Raw genomic sequence first — 20,871 nt, 5'->3', positions numbered from 1 at the left:
AGCAACAGCAAAAAGGTATAATACATCCCTACCATTCCGCTATACATCCAACCTCAGGCACAAACACATAATGCTCACAGAATGAGAGAGAAAGAGAGACTATACATCCAACCTCAGGCACAAACACATAATGCTCACAGAATGAGAGAGAAAGAGAGAGAGAGAGTGTGTGAGGGGAGAGAGGGGAGAGAAAGAGGAGAGAGAGAGGAGAGAAAGAGGGGAGAGAGAGACCAGTGTGCATGGGGCATCACTGGCTTCTTCTTTGTCTACTCCCATTTGTCTACAAAGATTTGGCAAATCAAATCCTGCTCTGTAAATATTCCTTACAATCTTCTCATTCACTAACATGATTACACACATCATCATAAGCTATAAGACATTGTAAAGAAGATAAGTTCTTACCAAATTCGGGCCTGTTGTTTTCCCACAAAACTTGAACAAACTTGTTAGACTGCTGCAACTTCGCAAGCTTTCACTGGAACTGTGAATACTGTCACTAAACAGCTTGCCACGTCCACCCATAATACTGGATACATGTACAACACACAAATCCCTATTGCTGTACAAAGTGAATGGTGGATTCTTAATACTTTCTCTAAAACAAGGGGGTAATTGTTCAATGTTTACACTAGCCTCCTGGGGTAGGGGTCTTATCTTTCATTGAACACATGTAGTCTGCAAATTTAGACCTGTTTAACACTTACTAGTTTTCAATCCTAGACCCATTTTATAGGACAAAAATATAACAAATTCTCACTGCACACTGCTGCAGTGACATGGCTCCTTTAAATGGACCCATCCATTTACCATTTCATTAACAAATAACATATTCACCTGATCCTAACTTAGGTACATAGTATCACACAAAGGTTACATGTAGGTAAAATTAAACACCATTCAACATTCAGGAATGAATGTTTGCACTTTCGCTTTCTCCTGATGCAATTGAAAACACAACATATTCATTCTGTCAAATAGCTCAAAGGCTCCTTGATGGGGATTCGAAACTGGTCTTCTTTAGTGACAGTCCAGTTATTGTTCTGCTGGTAATAACAGTACCAACTTGTGGACAGGTCTCTCCAGTTCACTAGGGGGGCGTTGACGCTTTCCCTCATTGTCCAGCAAGCCGTCGGCCATCAGCACCTTGACCTTCCTGATCAAGCCGTCCTTGCTGGGGTAGACCTCGATGACACGCGCGAGGGGCCATCTGCCACGAGCGTCGTCGTTCTCCTTCACTATCACCACATCTCCAACTGCGAGTTGTCTGCTTGGGCTGGCCCACTTCTGGCGGTTCTGCAGTTGCTGAAGATACTCTCTCCTCCACCTTAGCCAGAACTGATTGGTCAAATACTGGACCCTTCTCCACCACTTCCGCGCATACATATCCTCCCGCTGGAACTGTCCTGGAGGGGGTAGGGCGACCTTCGGCTTCATGGTTAGAAGATGAAGCGGTGTCAGCGGCTCCGGCGTCTCAGGGTCACTTATGCCAGATGTGGTCAGCGGTCTGGAATTGATGATGGCCTCTGCCTCTGTCATGAATGTACGAAAGGCCTCATCATCTAACTGGCTTCCTGCAGACTTCATCAGCGGCTCTAGGACACGGCGAACTGTCTGGATCTGTCGTTCCCATACACCACCCATATGAGAAGCATGTGGTACGTTCATCTGGAATGGAATCCAGTCGCATCCATTCTGCAGCAGGTACTCTTGCACCTCACTCTGGTCCATTTCACCTAGAGCTTCCCTCAGTTCACTGCGAGCCCCCACGAACATTGTACCTTGGTCGGAGCGTAGTTGTCTAACAGCTCCTCTCCTGTTCATAAAACGTCGGAGTGCATTTATGAAGGAGCTAGAAGTTAAGCTGCTCGCAGTCTCCAGGTGGACACTTCGGGAAGCCATACAGGTGAAGATAACTCCATAGCGCTTCACTTGGCTGCGTCTTTCTTTGACCAAGAAAGGGCCGAAGTAGTCGACACCACAGTACGTGAAAGGAGCTGAGGGCTCAACCCGGTCTTCCGGGAGCTCTGCCATCTTCTGCTGCACCATCGGACCACGGCGTCTCCTACACGTCACACAGGAAGAGATGCACTGAGATACTGCTGAAGACCCTCCAATGACCCAGTATCCAGCTTGACGCAGCTCGTTATGAGTAATCCCTCGACCCATGTGGTGTGTTCTTTGATGATGGTGCAGTATGAGCAACTTGCTAATATGACTCTTGCGGGGCAAAATGATAGGATGCTTAATCTCACTTGAGATGTTGGCTCTATCGATGCGTCCTCCTACTCGGATGATCCCGTCACCGTCCACATAGGGGTCAAGTGTGTACAATGCACTACCTTTCTTCAACTGTGCATTCTTCGATCTATCACATTTCAGGTCTGCTGTCTGAGGTTTCTGGAGTGCATCTAGCTCTTCCGGAAAGTACTCTTTCTGCACAGCCTTGATGATGATCTTTTCTGCTGCGTCTAGCTGCTGCACGGTGACTGCAGGTAATTTGACTGCACTTGTGTGTCCTCTTTCCTTGTTTGAAGGAATACTGCGTTCAACGTCTTCGCGTCTCAGTCTCTTCATGTATTGCAAACCATGCGCTACGGCTTTCTTCACATGATGCCAATCGGAGAAACTGTCGAATCTACTTGATTCGAGATGATCGGGGAACACCTTTTGTCCTTCTGTCTTTAGCACAGACGCCCTCTTCACTTCTGGATCATCCTCACCAATTTCACGGACATCTGCCTGTTTGGGTTGGAAGGCACCATCCGTCCACAGGAACTCTGGACCGTTTAACCACCGGCTGTCATTGGTGAGATGTTTGGCTTTTAACCCTCTAGAAGCGTCATCAGCTGGGTTGTCTTTGGTCTCAACGTAGAACCAACGATTTGGGTCTGCATGATCTCTGATCATCTGCACTCGGTTGGCTACAAACACGTGGAACCGTCTGGCCTCATTGTGGATGTAGCCTAGCACGACCTGGCTATCCGTCCAGAAGAATTCCTTCACGTTGCTGTATTTGAGCTCCTTTCGTAGAAATGCACTCATCTTAGCGGAAACTGTTGCTGCCGTGAGTTCTAGTCGAGGGATACTGACTTGCTTGAGAGGTGCGACCCTGGCCTTTCCAACTACGAAAGAGACATGAGCTTTGTCACTCTGGTTGATTAATCGCAGATAGGAACACTGTCCATAGCCACTCTGACTTGCATCTGAAAAGTGGTGCACCTCAACCTCTTTGATCTCCCCGAAAGACTTGGGCTTGAAACAACGTGGTATTTCGAGCTTCTGTACTTCCTGTATCTCCTCGAGCCATTTCCTCCATTCCACCTGCAGACCTTCAGGCATCAGAGTGTCCCAGTCCAGGTTGAGTCTGCACATCTGTTGAAGGATCTTCTTTCCTTTTAGCACCACTGGACTCAGGAAGCCACTTGGATCGTAGATGGAACTGACAGTGGATAGCACGCCCCTTCGGGTGAATGGCTTGTCCTTCACCTCGATGTTGAACTTGAACGTATCATTTTCAGTATTCCATGAAACCCCGAGAGCTCTCTCAAGTGCCAGCTCATCTGCATCTAGGTCAAGTTCCTGAATGCTCTTAGCTCTCTGTTCTGCTGGGAAACTCTTCAGCACATCTCGGCTATTTGACACAATCTTGTGTAGTTTTAGACCAGCCTGAGCACAGATAGATTGGCTGTCCTTCAGTAACTTGATAGCAGCTTCTGCCGTAGGTGTAGAACTCAATCCATCATCTACATAAAAGTCGTTGCGAATGAAAGTGGCTGCTGCTGATCCAAATTCCTCTTCTCCATCGTCTGCTGCTCGCTTCAGTCCAAAGTTACAACACCCTGGAGAACTTGCTGCTCCAAAGAGGTGGACCTTCATCCTGTATTCGACCGGCTTCTTTGTCTCGTCACCATCTTCATACCAGAAGAAGCGAAGAAGATCTCTATCCTCTTCTCTGACAACGAATTGGTGGAACATACTCTTTATGTCTGTCATGAATGCGACTTCTTCTTTCCGGAACCGGCACAGGACTCCTAGCAGTCCATTCATCAGATCAGGTCCTTGAAGCAGGTGACTGTTCAAAGACACACCTTGGTATGTTGCGGAACAGTCAAACACGACTCTGATCTTATCCGGTTGTCTGGGGTGGTAAACACCTGTGTGGGGCACATAGTTCACTCTTCCATCTTGGATTGCGAGACGATTAGCTGGAACTCTTTCCGCGTAGTTGTGAGTGACATCGGCCATGAATGCTTTGTAGTCCTTGAGAAACTTTGGGTTCCTGTGCAATCTCGCTGCCAACTGTTTCCATCGTTTCAAGGCGAGGATCTTATTGTCTGGGAAACTGGCCTGGTCCGACTTCAGCGGTAGAGGCATCTCCAGATGACCGTCATCTCTCTTCCGGATACCATTTTCTAAGATGGTCAGGAACTTTGTTTCTTCAACAGATAGAGGTGCTCCCTTCGAATTTGTCGCCTGGAAATCCTGCTCCAGTATCCTGAGGACTTTGTCTGGTGAGAAGACCTCTTTTGCTCTAGTGTCATAGGTGAAGTTTGGATAACTCTCACTCACTTGCAGCTTGTGGCATGTGGCGCCATGATCATCCTGGATTGGTGTTTGGCATACTCTGCCGACCACTCCCCATCCAAGAACGGTCCTTATTGCATAGGGATCATCATCTCCGCCAGCTATGACTTCTCTTGGTCGGATGGCTCTCGTGCAGTTATTTCCGATGAGCAGTGACACCTCGATGGACTTGTTGTATGGCATCAGCTGACTGGCTACTGGCTCCAGATGAGACCACTTCCGCAGAACCTCTGCCTTTGGTATTTGATGTCTACTTGCAGGCACTTCTTTCCTAGAGAAACACGCAGGTAAATCGATTACTTGCTCCCTGTTGAAATCCATCACCTGTAGACCCGTCACCTTCTTGCTCTTCACACGTGCACTCTGGTGCATGGTAGTTAACTGAAGCTCTGTCTCCTGGCCTTGCAGCTGCAACTTAGCACACAATCCTTCCGATACAAATCCCACATTAGACTGATCATCGAGGATGGCGTACTGTAGATACTCTCGGGAAGGGTTATCACTGTGCCTAACCCAAACTGGTACTATCATGCAGTGTTCGCGGCCGTCCTGGTCTGGTAATGAGCAAACATTGGTGCACTTTGAAGAAACTTCTTCAGATGGCTGCGGATTGGATGTCTGAGGGCTCTCAGTCTTTGTAGACAGATGAAGACATGTCAGATGACTGCCCTTACACTCTTTGCAGCTCCGCCTCTGTGTGCACTCTTTCACCCTGTGGTTGTCGGCTACACCGCATCCCATGCACAGTCTTTTCTGAAAGAAGAAGGCTTTCTTTGCATGATGAGATCTCTTCTTGAATTCACTACAGTCGTCTAAGTGATGAGGACCACGACAGCATGGACACAATGAATACACTCCATGTGACTTAGGAGATGCATTTGTTGCAAGAGTTCTTCCTCCTTGCAAGTGCTGATTGGTTCCCTTGCCATGGTATCGTGACAGCTGTGTCTTGGGCTCACCTCTTTGAATACCTGTTAATTCCGGTAGGTTTGCCTTGTCAGACGCTCGTTTTACAAACTCTGCAAACGTTGCGAACGGGGGGTAGTCACCATACCCGCGGGTCTGCCATCTGTCAACTTCATCCCGCCATTGCCGTTCCATGTAGAAGGGCAGCTTCTCCAACATTTTTATGTTCTCTTGGGGGTAGTCCAAAATCCCCAAGGAGCCCACGGTTGCCTTTGCCACCACCACCTGCTCTAAGAAGTCAGCAAATGTGCGAAGTCCTGCAGGATCCCTGTCAGATATGCGTGGCCAAGCTTTCAACTTCCTTGAAAATGCCGAACTTACAACACTTCCACTGCCGTATCTCCTTGCCAGCGACTCTCTTGCACGATGATAGGCCTCATCTGTGCCTAAAAGAAGATAATGCTCTACCATCTTCCTGGGCTCTCCTGTGACGTAGCTGTTCAGGTAGTTGAGTTTCATAGCAGCGTCTAGTGGCTTGGAGTCAACCAAACTTGAAAAAGCATTGTTCCATAGCGGATAGCGCAAGGGGTCACCACTGAATACTGGTACTTCCAACTTCGGAAGCTGACTTGAAACAGCGATACTCTGCGAGGTCATGTTTTGTTGTATGATCATGTTTGCCACACGAGCAAGAGATTCTGCCACCTTTTCCATCCCAGATGAGGTGGCTGTATCCTGTGTCACAGGTTTTGCTTGACCAACTTCAGGAACTACGGGATTTACGCTCTTATCTTCCACATCATCTACTGGCTGTGAATTAAAGAATCTCTGCACTGATTCTTCCCTGCTCTCCCGTGGTAACAAGATGTTGCTGGATCTAGACGTTTCTGTAAGATTGTCATCCTCATCTGACTCGTCTAACTCAGATAATTTCTGCTCAAGCTGTTTCTTTATCTTCAATCGCTTCAATTCCATCTTGGCCTTTTGCATCTTTACGGCATGTTCATGTTCCCTCTGTAGAATCTCGATCTGATCCTCTTTGTCCATTACATCGAGTTCTGCTTGAAATGCTTTCATTAGCTTTTCACTCTTGACTGATTTTCCTTTGCTTGATACACTCCTCCCTGAAGTTAACTTTTTCTCGTCTCCAATCTTCATTTCCGGCAGTGATTTAGACAAGATTTCACCCTTCATGGAAGAGTGATCGTGACCAGCTGAACTCTCAGCCTTACTGACCACCATGGCCTGATCAAGTGTACTGGAAACATTCGCGGCAGCCATAATGTTATTCACTGTATTAGTACTCCAATACTTGTTCTGTTGAAACTACAAATTATACAATTCAGAGGAATTCAGAACTTTCCAAATCCCATCACTATTGGAAACTGCTCCAATTGATGACAGTGACGCGATGCTCATCGCTCGTTGGGTTACAGTCTGCTCTATTTGTTGGACGACAGTCCACTTTGATTGTTATTGTGACTGCCTCCGGGACAACTCGTACCACGGAGGAGTTTCCACTGTTAATTCAAACAACCCTCCTTAGTTGTTATTCACAAGGTCAAATATGAAGCAAGGTGACATCCGGTTACCGTGACAAATACTTGTTTATTACGCTAACACACTGATGTTTCCAATATGAAATTCCAGTCAATTCTTCAGTTACGGACTTCCAGTTACTGAGCTTCACTTTAGATAACGACCTTCGGTTCATATGCACCTTCAGTTCATAACGGACCTTCAGTTCATACCGACCTTCAGATAACAATCTGAAATATAATACACAAAAACAAAGTTGTACAATTACGTTTAAAGTGTACATGAATAGCTAAAACTTTACATGGTTTAACACCATTTTACCTCATTTAAAGTCTAATAACATAATCTACCAATAATCTATATCACTAACTTAAAATACAAATTATCGTTCACTTTACTCACCAATCATAAACCAAACTTATCCGTATTTTATAATTTTCTGAATTAACTGTTATATAATCAACTAAAACCTCAACTATTTATATTATTCATATACTTTATTAACATTCACTTCCAATATTATCCAAAACTTATTCACTTTTAATCTTTCATAACTTCAACCATATTTTAACTTGTTATTAAAATTATTGTTGCATAAATCAACACGGAAATATAAATTCTCAAACTTTTCCTTATGTATCACTGACCATAACAGAGTATACAAAATAAACTTATTCTATTAACTCAAAATTATTCACTATAACTAATTATTATCTTAAAACATCTATTATAACTTCATAAAGCTGTCATATAAAAGCGTAAGCTACAAAACATATACGCCAGCTAACGATTAATCAACTAATGTCAAAACTATTTTGATTACATTAAATTGTCATCTCCAATCATTATGAATGTGTGTAAATTTGTTTCTACAAAACATCCACTACTTATATCACAGAAATCATGTACATAATAATGCCTGTCGGTATCAGTACACGGTACTTCTGTACTTCTCTAACAACACTTGTGAGAATATAACTCATTAACCACAGCTATCTACAGCAACAGCAAAAAGGTATAATACATCCCTACCATTCCGCTATACATCCAACCTCAGGCACAAACACATAATGCTCACAGAATGAGAGAGAAAGAGAGACTATACATCCAACCTCAGGCACAAACACATAATGCTCACAGAATGAGAGAGAAAGAGAGAGAGAGAGTGTGTGAGGGGAGAGAGGGGAGAGAAAGAGGAGAGAGAGAGGAGAGAAAGAGGGGAGAGAGAGACCAGTGTGCATGGGGCATCACTGGCTTCTTCTTTGTCTACTCCCATTTGTCTACAAAGATTTGGCAAATCAAATCCTGCTCTGTAAATATTCCTTACAATCTTCTCATTCACTAACATGATTACACACATCATCATAAGCTATAAGACATTGTAAAGAAGATAAGTTCTTACCAAATTCGGGCCTGTTGTTTTCCCACAAAACTTGAACAAACTTGTTAGACTGCTGCAACTTCGCAAGCTTTCACTGGAACTGTGAATACTGTCACTAAACAGCTTGCCACGTCCACCCATAATACTGGATACATGTACAACACACAAATCCCTATTGCTGTACAAAGTGAATGGTGGATTCTTAATACTTTCTCTAAAACAAGGGGGTAATTGTTCAATGTTTACACTAGCCTCCTGGGGTAGGGGTCTTATCTTTCATTGAACACATGTAGTCTGCAAATTTAGACCTGTTTAACACTTACTAGTTTTCAATCCTAGACCCATTTTATAGGACAAAAATATAACAAATTCTCACTGCACACTGCTGCAGTGACATTCTGATTTTGGGTTGTGTGACATGAATCCTCCGATTCAAAGCTGTGCACACCTTTTAATTTATTGTTGTCATTGTTGGTTATCTTGGGGATTTTTAAACGATGATGTATGATAATGAAAGCATTCAGCCACGAGCATTTCGTCAACCGTCAAGCCTGATGTATCTGAAAATCGTGCTGTTCAAAAAGATACACAGCGCATGTGAGGCCACAAGTCTGTGGCAAATAAATCTTTAATGACAAAATGTCGAAATGACTTAAACAGGGGGGGGGGGGGCTGGCTGAAATTCCATGATGATATTTGGACAATTTGAACAGGAACATATTTGAACAATAGTGATATTCTCTAAAGAGACACACTTCACTCCATGTTGATATCTGTTCATGAAGAGAAATATCAAACAGAGAGAAAGTTACAGTTTTTTTTTCACAAATCAGTAATATCGGTCACAGCTACATGGAGCTAATTGTTCAAAGTGATGACGTCATCCTGCACACACAAACCATCACTAACCTGTTAACCTGTTTTGTTTGAAATAATTTCAATAGGTTAAAAAGTATTCAAAAGTTACATTGATTAGGGAGGAGTAACCCTTTAACATTATAACCCTAACATAATCCTGCCAATCAAACTAAGAGTCACACTGACATGGAAACGCAATCGGAGTGTTCTCCTGACATCTGTCATAATTTCTTCTTCACAAGGAAAAAATAAACTCAAGGCTGCCAAACAGACGGACAAACCAAGCACATCCTCGAGCTAAATTTCTTGCCTCATCTATACAGCGATACGTGAGAGATTCCCCCGTCTTCTCTCGCGTAGTAAGCAGTGACCATTTTGAGCGTCGTTCAGGATGACGTCAGGTTCCTATGGTAATGAACATAACGGTAAATGTTTACCACTGGTTTCCTTTTTTACCCAGCCGTTCCTCAAAAAGCGCGTCCTTTCTCCCCCTCCCCTTTCTCCTTTTTCCTCTCCTGTCATCTCTCCCTCTCCTCTCTCTCTCTCTCCCTCTATTTATCTTTCTTTCTCTTTCTCTCTCTTCCTGTTTCTTCTGCGCTGTCTCTGAGCTTCTAAAGTTTTTGTAATGAAAAAGTTCTTTTTTCTTTTAAATCTTTGCCAAATCTGCCTGTTTCCCCCGTCACTTTGTCTTTTCTCTGTTTCTGTTTTCCCTCTTTTCCGTCTTCATCCATCATTCTCAGGTTGTGCTGTATTCGATCCGCCATCGTAATTTCATTCTGCACCATATCTCCGCCCGTCTCTTTCTATTAGATCGTCTACCCCCTTCTTCGTTGCCTCCTTCTTTTTCTTTCCTTTCTCTCACGCCTCTTTCTTCTCTCTCTTTCTATCCTTCCTTCTGCTCCTCCATCTCCTTTTCTATCTTTTCCTGGCTGTCATCCAGGCTCATCCCAAAGTCAAGAACTGTGAAGGAATAATGGGTCTCCCGAGACACCGGTAGCCGTGAACCGTACGAGGATGAGCTTGTTATCACCGCCGGAGACCACGGGGGAGATGGCGACCAGAGGTATACCGGCCCCTAAATGCTGCGGCCTGCGAAGTGAGAGAGGGAGGGGGAGAGCTTGGAAACCTGCCCAGATGTCCATTTGCGACACGTGTCTCTGACAGGTCGAGAACCTCGTAGCCTAAGATTCTCCGATGTTGACCGGTTTGATGGACTTGAAACTGATTGACGTAGATACTCGAGTAGGCCTGATAGAAGAGCTGAAATGTTGTGTTGACGAGTGAGGGAGTTGACGAGAACAACGCTGAAACAAACTGAAGAAGGACGAAACGAGAAGACAAGAAAATTGAAAATCTAGTTGTACAACACATGTGGTACAAGAACGTTTTTTTGTTTCCTTTGAGAGATGGGGGGATCAAGGCTGATAAAGTTAGATATAAATATCATAATAATTAAAGTCATTTATAGTTATATGCGTCTTCCTTTATTGTCATTTTCATTGAAACGGTAGCATCTCATTCTGCAGATCCTTAAACTGCATAAAATAAACGTGCTCTTTCACGGGCTTGGAATGATAAAATTATGATTAGATGACTGTACAAAATTATAAAGAAGTGATATACGTTTTATCTACCACACAGTTACATAAAAAAAAAAAACTTATAAAAACGATATCCTGTCAATTTTCTGTTTGCATATTCGAAGTATTTTTCTTGCTTTACAACAGCGTGGCACAATAAGAGGTTTATATTGGTATTATCTTACCAAAGTGCAGACACGACTGGACATGACGGAGCATTATGATGCATGTCTGTGTGTAATGGTGTGTGTGTGTGTGTGTGTGCATGTGCGTGTGTGTGATGGTCTGTGTAGACTGTGTAAAGGATGCACTTTACGCTGCATGTGAGAGGCACCTGGTCCAGACATACCTGTTAGAAGTACTAATCATTTGCAACAGTTTCTCCGTTTTTCGCGGTGACGGTGCAAAATTGATAAATGAAATCCATCTTCCACTGTCGAAAAAGGGGGGCGACAGAACACTATATCTCGGACAAGCGCCAATCACGCAATGCCCGTTGATTTGCGAAGGAGGCAGGGAGAACCCATCAACAGACAAAGTTTGCCTCAATTTTGTCGTCCTGTCCGCTCACTCTCCATCTATCATATCGTTGCAAATGTGTATGTGTACAGTGTCAATGGCGTTGTGAGATAGGACTTTGTAGACAGTTAAAACAACCCCCTCCTCCATCTCATCATTAAATAACAGCCTTGAAAAAAACAACAACAACAACAACAACCAAACACACACACGGGCTTTTTCAGGTCCAGATTTAAAGTTTATTTGTGTGTTTTTTTTTTCCAGTGCATTTGTTTCAGGATTTTTTTTTTTTTTTCAGGATGTGTTTCAGGATCTCTAAAGTCATACAAAAGTGCTTAGTTTCAATCTGGGGGGTGTTTCATCAATTTAGTCAGCGCTGACAAGTTGTCAGTCTCTTACAATTTCAGTAAAATCCTTGGTTTTGATTGGCTGAGATGTTCTGGTCACTGACTGTTACTATGGTTATTGTCAGTGACTGACAACTTGTCAGCGCTGACTAAATTGATGAAACACCCCCCAGGAATGGCAGGTTGAATAATGCAATTTTTTTTTTGGTCATTACTCGAGAGTAGCCTACAACATAGTAGAAAATAAGCAAACATTTATGCAACATTTTCAGACGAATTCTCCCTGAGAATGTGTCACGAATAGATTACTCCTGGTTTAAAACCTTACAGCCCCATAACCACTCCCTCTCGCTGGTGATTATTATGTTACAGAAATAGCCGAGCACTCCAATTTCAGAAATGTTGATCTACATTAATGCAAGATCGACCAGCAGATAAAAGTAAACCCGAAATAGATGCATGTTCTACCACAGTAATCAAATTATGTCGGAAATCAAATATATTAAGTTTTAAGTCATAGAAAATGTAATAATTCAACAGAAACCAACAAAAACAAAAATAATGGAACAGCATGTAGACATAACTTCCAGATTTTTTGATGAAGTAGTCTCGGTTAAGTTCAAATCTACACGATCTGTTTAAAGTCGCCCAACCAAAATGATGCCAGTGGCAATTACATTTTTTTTTTTTTGTTTTTTTTTTTTTTTGTTGAGAAAGTGAATATTAGCTTTTGTTTTCTGAGTGACTCCATTCCACAGGTGGTTATTCACAAACACCCTATTTTTTGTACTTGACTGGGTGGAATGGCGAAAAAATCGTCCATCATCGATTAATCAACCAGTCAACAAATCGTTTGAAGGCCTATAAACTGTATATACCATAATGTATACGGATCATATCGTGCCGAACCACTGACAGTGGGAGTTATTCAGTTTATGCTGGGAAGTAGAAAGAATCCACCTCCCTGGTTTGTGTGAGTTCAAAACAATATCGTAACGACTTATTCATGCTGTTCAGAAACGTTTTCTTTCTCCAAACGTTAAGCTTGAAAGTGTACTTTATATTATATTAAAAAACCCCGACATTCCTAAATATTTTCGTGAGAAGTTTCAAACACATATTCGCCCAGTCTCTGGTCTGTATCTGAACTTAATGCGATCTAATGGGCCAGTCGTATGAAGGTTATTTGAAAGTACAACAGCGATTTGAAATAACGAAGGAGGGAAGAGTTTTTGACGGTGGTTGACTGTGGAAGGGCTTTATTGTATATTATCTCAAACGGAAATGACGTTATTCTTGCCATAAACTGATCCGGTGATTGATAAAGAACTAGCTAATCACTTTTAACTCACGAGTGTTCCCTTCTAGCTACTTGACAAGTCGTCCCGTTTGTGTGTCCCAAGTGTCACGTTGTTTTAGATAGACAAGTCATTTTCAAACCGACATGATGTTTAAAGGGATGGTACAGTATTGGTGGAGATGAGAATTGGGCTTTTAACTTTTTGCGAGATACCAAGAAAACTCCTATGATATAGTACAGAGCATACCATTTAAAGCGGAATTCAAAGTTTATTTGATGAAAATCGGGTTTGGAATGACTGAAACATCCACAAACAAAGTAGGACAAAGCGATCGTAATAAAGTGTGGGTCCCACACTTTTTTAGACATGTTAGAATTGCTTTTTTTGTGTGGATATCTCAGCCATTTCAAAACCAATTTTTATCTAATAAATGTTGAATTCCTCATAGAATTACATGCTCTTTCATATTTCATAAGAGGTTTCTCATTATCTCATGAAAAAATGTTAGAAACCTGAAATTAGGTCTCAACCAAAATTATCCGATCCCTTTAAAGGGCAAGTGGTATACTTTTCAAGGCTTATCGGAAGGCCAGAATCTAGCTGTGTACGAATAAGCGCACATTTGGCGCGGGCTGCTCTTTTCATACCATTCTCAACACAGGAATTATGAATTACAAGACGAAGCATTTTTGAAGATAATGTTTCCTAAAACTCTTATCTGGCCTTATTCTACGATACCTGTGGAAACATTTTATGAACGGATAAAAAAAGTACCTTAATGAGACTGTAAAGTCGTTTATCACGTATATACTCAATTCTGTCCTTTGATGTGATTTTAGCAGAGTGAGTGCTAAAGGGAGGGAGAGAGAGGGGAAAAAGATGAGTGAGTTAAAGGGATCGTATACTTTTGGTTGAGACCTAACTTCAGGTTTCTGACATTTTTGGTAAGATAATGAGAAACCTTTTATGAAATATAAAAGAGCATATAATTCCAAGAGAGATTCAACGTTTAATTGATGAAAATTGTTTTTGAAATGGCCGAGATATCGAAAACAGAGCAATCCCAATAAAGGTGGGACCCACCTTTTATTAGGATCGGTTTGTTTTATTTTGTTTTTGAATGTCTCAGCCATTCCGAAACCGACTTTCATCAAATAAACTTTGAATTCCTCTTGGAATGGTTTGCTCTGTATTATTTCATAAGTAGTTTCTTGGTATCTCGCAAAAACTTAAAGGCCAATCCTCATCCTCACCAATTGTATACGATCCCTTTAAAGCGAGGGAGAGAGAGAAACAAAAATAAGATCTCCAGCAAAGAAAATTGGTCAGATTATTTCTTCGCGAGAGAACGGAACAATTTGCGTATCAGTGTTCATCGACTCATTACGCGATACACGACCACTGGCATCTGAGCGTAGCGATCTGACATCACGTGACAGCGGTGACGTCAGAAAAAAACCAACCACCCACGAGCAAGCATCCTCTATACCGCGCTGGCAGTGATGACAGGGTTTTCCTCTGCTGTTCTTTTCCTTCTCTCTCTCTTTCTTCATTTCATTTTCTCCCCTCCCTCCATCTCTCTACATCATCATCCTTTCCCCTACCTCTCTCTCCATGTCTACTATCCATTTCTGTTCCTTCAAACATATGCTATAAAAATACAATGCGCAATGTGCAACATGGTTTGTAGGTCTTTATTTGCCTCAATTTTCACACAGTAACGAAGTCACTTTCATCGTGATTATTTTCTTCCTGAGTTTGGAGCTAATCATTTCTTTATGACGAGTAAAGTTGCCACAATGGATCGAACAAGATCTTAAGGCTTGCAGTTTTACAAATGAAATCAATTATTATGCTTTGTTTCCCCCCCCCCCCTCCCTGAGAACTGTGACTTGCAGTGCATATGGGATGAATGGACAAAAAAAAATATATAAGTTAGTCTGATAAGAAAGAATGAATTATTAGGAGTTCCATTGTGTAAACTTGATCGAAATCGGATGAAAAATAAGGAAGTTATGACATTTTGAAGTTTCGCTATTTTGTGGGGAAGCAGTTCTTGAAAAATCGATATAAATATGCAAATGGCAAAGTGAGCGTGTTATTCCTTCACAACTTACCATATAGTTTGTACATAAACCGTTGAACTCGTAAGATTTTACTTAAAAAAACAAAATGAGATTAACTTATATTTGGACGGGATTTCCTCTTCAAATGAAAAAAAAAAGGTCCCAATGGTTCATTGAAAATCAGTCCTCCAGGGTGCTCATCATTATTTTATTCCACGTCGATTGACAATGAAACAAACGGTTCAGCGGAATCAGATATTGGGTGTGACTGTATAGCTGACAAAGAGTGATTCTATGCCTAAATCATAAGATGTGCGCCAAATCAGAAATGAGTTATGACAACAGTTCCTTCAGAAGTATGGAGCCTAAAAAAGTTCCGTAAGAAGGAAATCTGAGAGATTACGTAATTTCTGGAACTGTTCATCAGGCGGCGCTATTCATTTCGTGTTCCTTGGTTCCCGTTGCCAAGGTGTAAAGATGACAAAATTTGGGTTTTTTTTTTACAGGAGAGTGCGGAAGGAATGCTGGCAGACTGAGCATGTGCAGTTCTCCTGTAGAGGAGAGGTGTGAAAACGAGTCGGGGCAGGAAGAAGGGCTGGGAGGAAAACATATCGCGAGGGTTTGTTTGTGTTCTCTCGTTGCCATGGTGAGGGCGTTATGTCTTAATAAGCGCAATTTGATTTCCATTTCGGCAGCCCGCCGCCACAGGTTGCGACCACACCGGCGAGGGGGTAGGTAGCACGAGGGGGCTGTTATTATCTGGAGTGTAACTTTTGTCACTAGTGAGGTCAGCAAAATCATGTCGCGAGATCAATTAACCTCCCCCTTTTTCTTTTTTTTTCTTTTGTTTTTAGTTTCAAAATCCTGATTATGACCTCGTTGAGTTGTTCACTACGCCGAGAGTTATCAGTTATCACGAGAGGGAGGTGCATGTGCGTTCATAAAAGAAATTGAAAGTCAAGTGGATGAGCTGAGGAGACATTTAGCGAGAGATTCCTATCGTCGAAGATCTGTCATCGGAAACAATAGAAGCCATTAGGACTAATGGCAGTATCCTTGGCGTTTAGCATATTTGCGAAGTGACGATCCGGCCAGGTTCGCAGAGGCACCAATTATTATTAATATTATTATTATCATTATTATGAGAACAATCTAGTTTTCACATCGGGAGTGCGGTGTGCGTCAGTGGAGGCATGAGCGGCACCTAACCTCGCACTTTCGCCTCCTTTACTCCCCGACCCCTCTTCTTCGAGTGACATCTCCTCATATTACGAGCAGCCTCAGAAAGTGACATCGAGCGTGGAAGTAATACAAGATAATGGCTATTCATCTGATTATGATACTCTCGTCCTCGCACAATTTAGGCCAGGCATATCCCTGCTGAGCGGAAAAAGGCAAATGATCCGTAAAACGCATAGGTCGTCAAGAAATAAAAGAAAAGATGTAAATAAAACTTTGTAGAAGTTCCTTCGTCGTTGTCATCTTCCTGAACCTATGGCGAAAGAGTCCCTTGGAGCCTTCTTTTTTTTTCTTTTAAAGGGTTGCCCATTCATCCCATACCCCCTACAAGTCGAAGCTCTCGGAAAAAAGTCACCTCATATACTTTGATTTGCTTTAGTCCTTCCTTTGATCAAGGAGCTATTAGCTCCTTGCTTTGATGATGAAAAAGAGAGCAATGAGTTTATGGTCTTTAATCGACTAGATCGTGGTTTAAAGCAGCGTTGGCTGAGTTAGTTCGTCCACTATATGCTTATGGAGAGCAAAGTGTTGATCATGTTTTTCTTACGATCACGAGGTCATCTCAACTTAATGATGATGAGAACAATGACAATGTTCACAAACCTAATGGTAATAATAGTCGTTAAAGTGATAATTTGACGATAATTTCGATAAATTTGTACAATACCACGTCATGGCGCACTGAATATGTTCGGCATCCTATTCCAATAAGACGAGAGACGAATTAATTGTCATCATACCTGTAATTTCGTGGAACAGACTGAATAAAACGTGGTAAAAACGCAAGTCACTGCATGTCGGGGGCGATATAGATATAATATCACTGCTCCCCGTACTTGTCCTCTGATATTTACTTTATATTTATGCAACTAGCACATTCGACTTCATATCGGACAAAAATCGTTCAGCAAAGTAGAAGAAAAAAAAAAGATCACGTACTCACTGGAATAGAAACGTCAGAGAGGGAACATGACACTGACAAAAAGAAAAGAAGGAAAAGACTGGAAAGTGAAGAAAAAAATGAACAAGAAAATTGAAAGTCACTGTGGATATTTCGATGCAAACAGCCGTGCCACATGTTCGACCATCTGACATGCAGGGAGTGTTAGTGGTCATGTTTGGCGTAATGAGGGCCCAGACTTCGGAATTTTCTGGCTGTAATTAAAGGCAAATGGCTCAGGGCTGGGCGGTAGTGTTTACCCCCTCCTACGAATATTGCCACATCATATAAAAATGGTACCTCCTCTTTTTTCCCCTTCTGCTGTAGAAGTAGGCCTACATAAGGAGTCATCTATTCTGAGGATTTTCTTTTTTTTAATCAAAACTTTCTACTTCTGAAATGATTACTGATATTGTATGATTATGGTTACGATATTGAGAATAATGATTATGATTATGAGTATGATTATGATTTTGATTATTATTATACCGCTTAATTTCTAGAATGATCATTTCAGTCGAATAGTCCAGAAAGCGCACTCAGAAGAGAGCTTCATTAGGTTTTTACTTCCTTAAAAACGACGATTAGATCTTCGTTACATGAAAACATTCTCAAGTTCATTTGATTGAAGTGATAGTAGCAGTCATCGCTGGCTACAAATTATTGTTTTAAATCCCTCATGAATCAATGAATAGACTGGCAGACCGTCTGCCGCTATATACTTGTACGGTTAGGTTACGATCTCTAAGCATCTCAAGCAATAAGTGGATCATAGTTGGTTTCCAAGAAGAGTTGTGGCAACAGAAAACAAACAAACAAACAAACAAACAAACAAACAAACAAACAAATAAACAAACACACACACAAACGAATAAAGAACACAAGACAGAAATTGTAGGTGCATCTCCACTTCAATATATTTTTTTCATGAAAGAAAGAGAGAGGGAGAGGGATAAAGAGAGATAGATAGAGAGAAAGAAAGAGAAGGGGAGAGAACTTTGAGAAGAGGAGAGGGAGAGGGGGAGAAAAGAAGAAAACTCATCGAATTTGAGAACAGATCTGATAAGTGCGTTGACATCTTCTTCATGGTGTAGTGAAGTCATCCAGTGGGCACGTGACTATGCGCAAGGAGACAGCAGCGAGTTGAAGGCTACTAGAGAGGGTACGGATGACGTCATAATAGGATGGCTCTTGGCTAACGAGGGTAATGACAATGGGGATTTGTATTATCTTACCCGTCAAACCAGTGTAAATGTATTGTCCTCCCCAAGAAACGAGGGGGGGGGGGGGGGTTCCGAAGACCAAGGGAACTATTATTTTCGCTGTCTCAGAAGGTTAGCATAGACCGCGTCTTGACTGATGGCGGCCTTTCAGAAGAATCGTCTGCGATTTTGAGGATAACGAAATACTTCTCTTCTGTTCCTTTGAGGTTTTTGTCTGTTTCCTTTTGTTGTTGTTGTTTTTTAACACGTGAATAGCTGAGTTATGTCACGGGAACATTGTTGTGGGATATGTTGAGTAATTGCACATCAGCAATCACAGGTTACGATACAAATTATAATCAGGGGTCATTACAATTTAATCATATCCCTCGTGGTCCCTATAAGCTCTTCGATGACAAGGAAGATTACTTTGTTGGTTAGTGACTGACTGACTGCATCCGGGAGACTGCAAATGCGTATCATAGACATATTGATAAACGCACCGCGAGATATTACGATAGATAGACAGATACACAATTTTTGCTTTATTACGTCTATGGATGGATGGATGGATCGATAGATATATAAATACAAGTGTATATAGATGCATATACTATAGTAGAGGGTAGTACCAGTATAGTGCACGCATTGTAGCAGTGTGCAGATTTGAGAATATGAATGAGAAAGTGAACAAAAGGATAAAACACTTATATCACTGCCAGAGAGTGTAGAGGATGCACTTGCAGTCTTCAGTCCATCTGTTAATTTGGGGGATGTCTTTATACAAGGTCATGAATTTCAAAACGACTTCAGTGGGTGTGGCATTGGGGGATTATGAATAATCAGTAAATGTTTGTCACAATGATTGAAAGTTCCGGTTGCCAACTCAATAATTCTTTTTCTCTCCATTTCTCCCTCTATCCCCTCTAATCCTCTACCTCTTTCTTTATCCTCTCTCACTCTCCCTCTCTTCTTTCTGTCTTATTTTTCCCCTCAGTATGTAGTGCAGGTAATCACAAAATGAACAACAATGAAAAAGACAAAAAACGAAACCACTAAAAAGTGCTGCCTAGTGTGTTGACGATCAATATTTGTAAAACACAGTTCGCCATGCACTAATGACACGGAATTACGCTCCTTAATCCTGTTTTGGACACAAATTACTCTATAGCGCAACTGCAAAAATGCGACGCAGTGAAAGTGGGCCATTTCCACTTTGTTTGTCGAAATCTAGTTCATTCTTTGATGACCTTTTAACCAAACAACGACAGCAAAAATGAATGTGAAGGTGGTAACAATTAGATTATATGCCACCCGCTCCGGCAACACATAATGACCAACAGTCCACGATGTCACTTTCAGTAGTTACAATTTGGTTGGTTTGTTATTGTTTGGATTATTGCCACCGTCATATTTCAACGACAATACACATGCACATACTCTCTCACATCACATACACGAAAAACACACACACACACACACACACGCACACACACACACACACACACACACACTCCCTCTGTCTGTCTGTCTGTACAATATCTGATATAATTTACCCTGCTACATCTTCCTATTCATCACTATACTTTGTGTGTCTGTGTGTGTGTGTTCATTCGTCCCGTCAGTAATTCCTATATCAGAATAAAATATCCAAAGAGTCTGTGGAATCACGTCCATAAAAAATGAAATAAAATAAAGTGATCTAAATAAGTGTTGTGACAAAATAGCAAAGTTTAGAGGTGAAATAACATTTCCTTCCATATCACTAGTATCTTTCTATCTGTCTTTCAATCTTTTATTCACTGCATGTTGATCTTCCTTCCCTTCCTTTCCCCCATCTCTGACACTCACTTCCCCCCTCCCTCTCTCTCTTTCCCTCTCCTCTGTCTCGTGGGAGGCTGAAATAGAATAATTCAAGACAAACCTCCTTCTCTCTCTCGCCGCCAATAATCAAAACTACTACCAGATGATACGTGCTAACCAAACCACCTCGATGTTTTCCTGGATGACGTCACACCTCGCAAAGGCAAATGCACTCTCCGAGTCGATCACATACTGTTACCGTCTGTTTTCCATTATACATCGAACAAAATACATCAGAACAGTATACATGGTCCCTTATCCATATAAGAAATCTCTATAATACGCTATCAGTATGTTATCAATCGGACGAAAATTCATTTTGAGGAAGTTTTCGGAAGGTATTATAAGACCTATAGGTCTCACTTTGGTGTTATTCTAAAGTTTTAAGCTCTCGTTTGAAAAAAAAAAGGAAAATAAAGAGAATATGCTTATAGGTACCACCCTTTAGCTCATAGCATAATCATGAGAGTAATCTGGAACTAGTCACCGTTGATCGATGAGAGTTGAACAGAAATGAGTAGCCCTAACTTGAGAGATGTGGGAAAG

At 41.7% G+C, this 20,871-nt stretch overlaps 1 protein-coding gene across 1 annotated transcript; it reads right to left on the bottom strand.

Moving 5' to 3' along the window:
* Positions 1-1,032: 1,032 nt before the first annotated feature.
* LOC140237135 (uncharacterized) lies at positions 1,033-6,771 on the bottom strand. Its single transcript, XM_072317077.1, has 3 exons — positions 6,087-6,771; positions 4,256-5,318; positions 1,033-1,831 (listed from the first exon to the last, which is right to left on the bottom strand). Exons 1-3 carry the CDS (start codon positions 6,769-6,771, stop codon positions 1,033-1,035), a joined length of 2,547 nt encoding a protein of 848 aa, XP_072173178.1.
* Positions 6,772-20,871: the final 14,100 nt, after the last annotated feature.

The sequence above is a fragment of the Diadema setosum genome, chromosome 13, assembly GCF_964275005.1.
Source record: "Diadema setosum chromosome 13, eeDiaSeto1, whole genome shotgun sequence".
Classification (NCBI taxonomy): Eukaryota; Metazoa; Echinodermata; class Echinoidea; order Diadematoida; family Diadematidae; genus Diadema; species Diadema setosum.
Note: the sequence above shows the minus strand (reverse complement) of the source record. Positions and strands in the feature narration are given on the sequence as shown.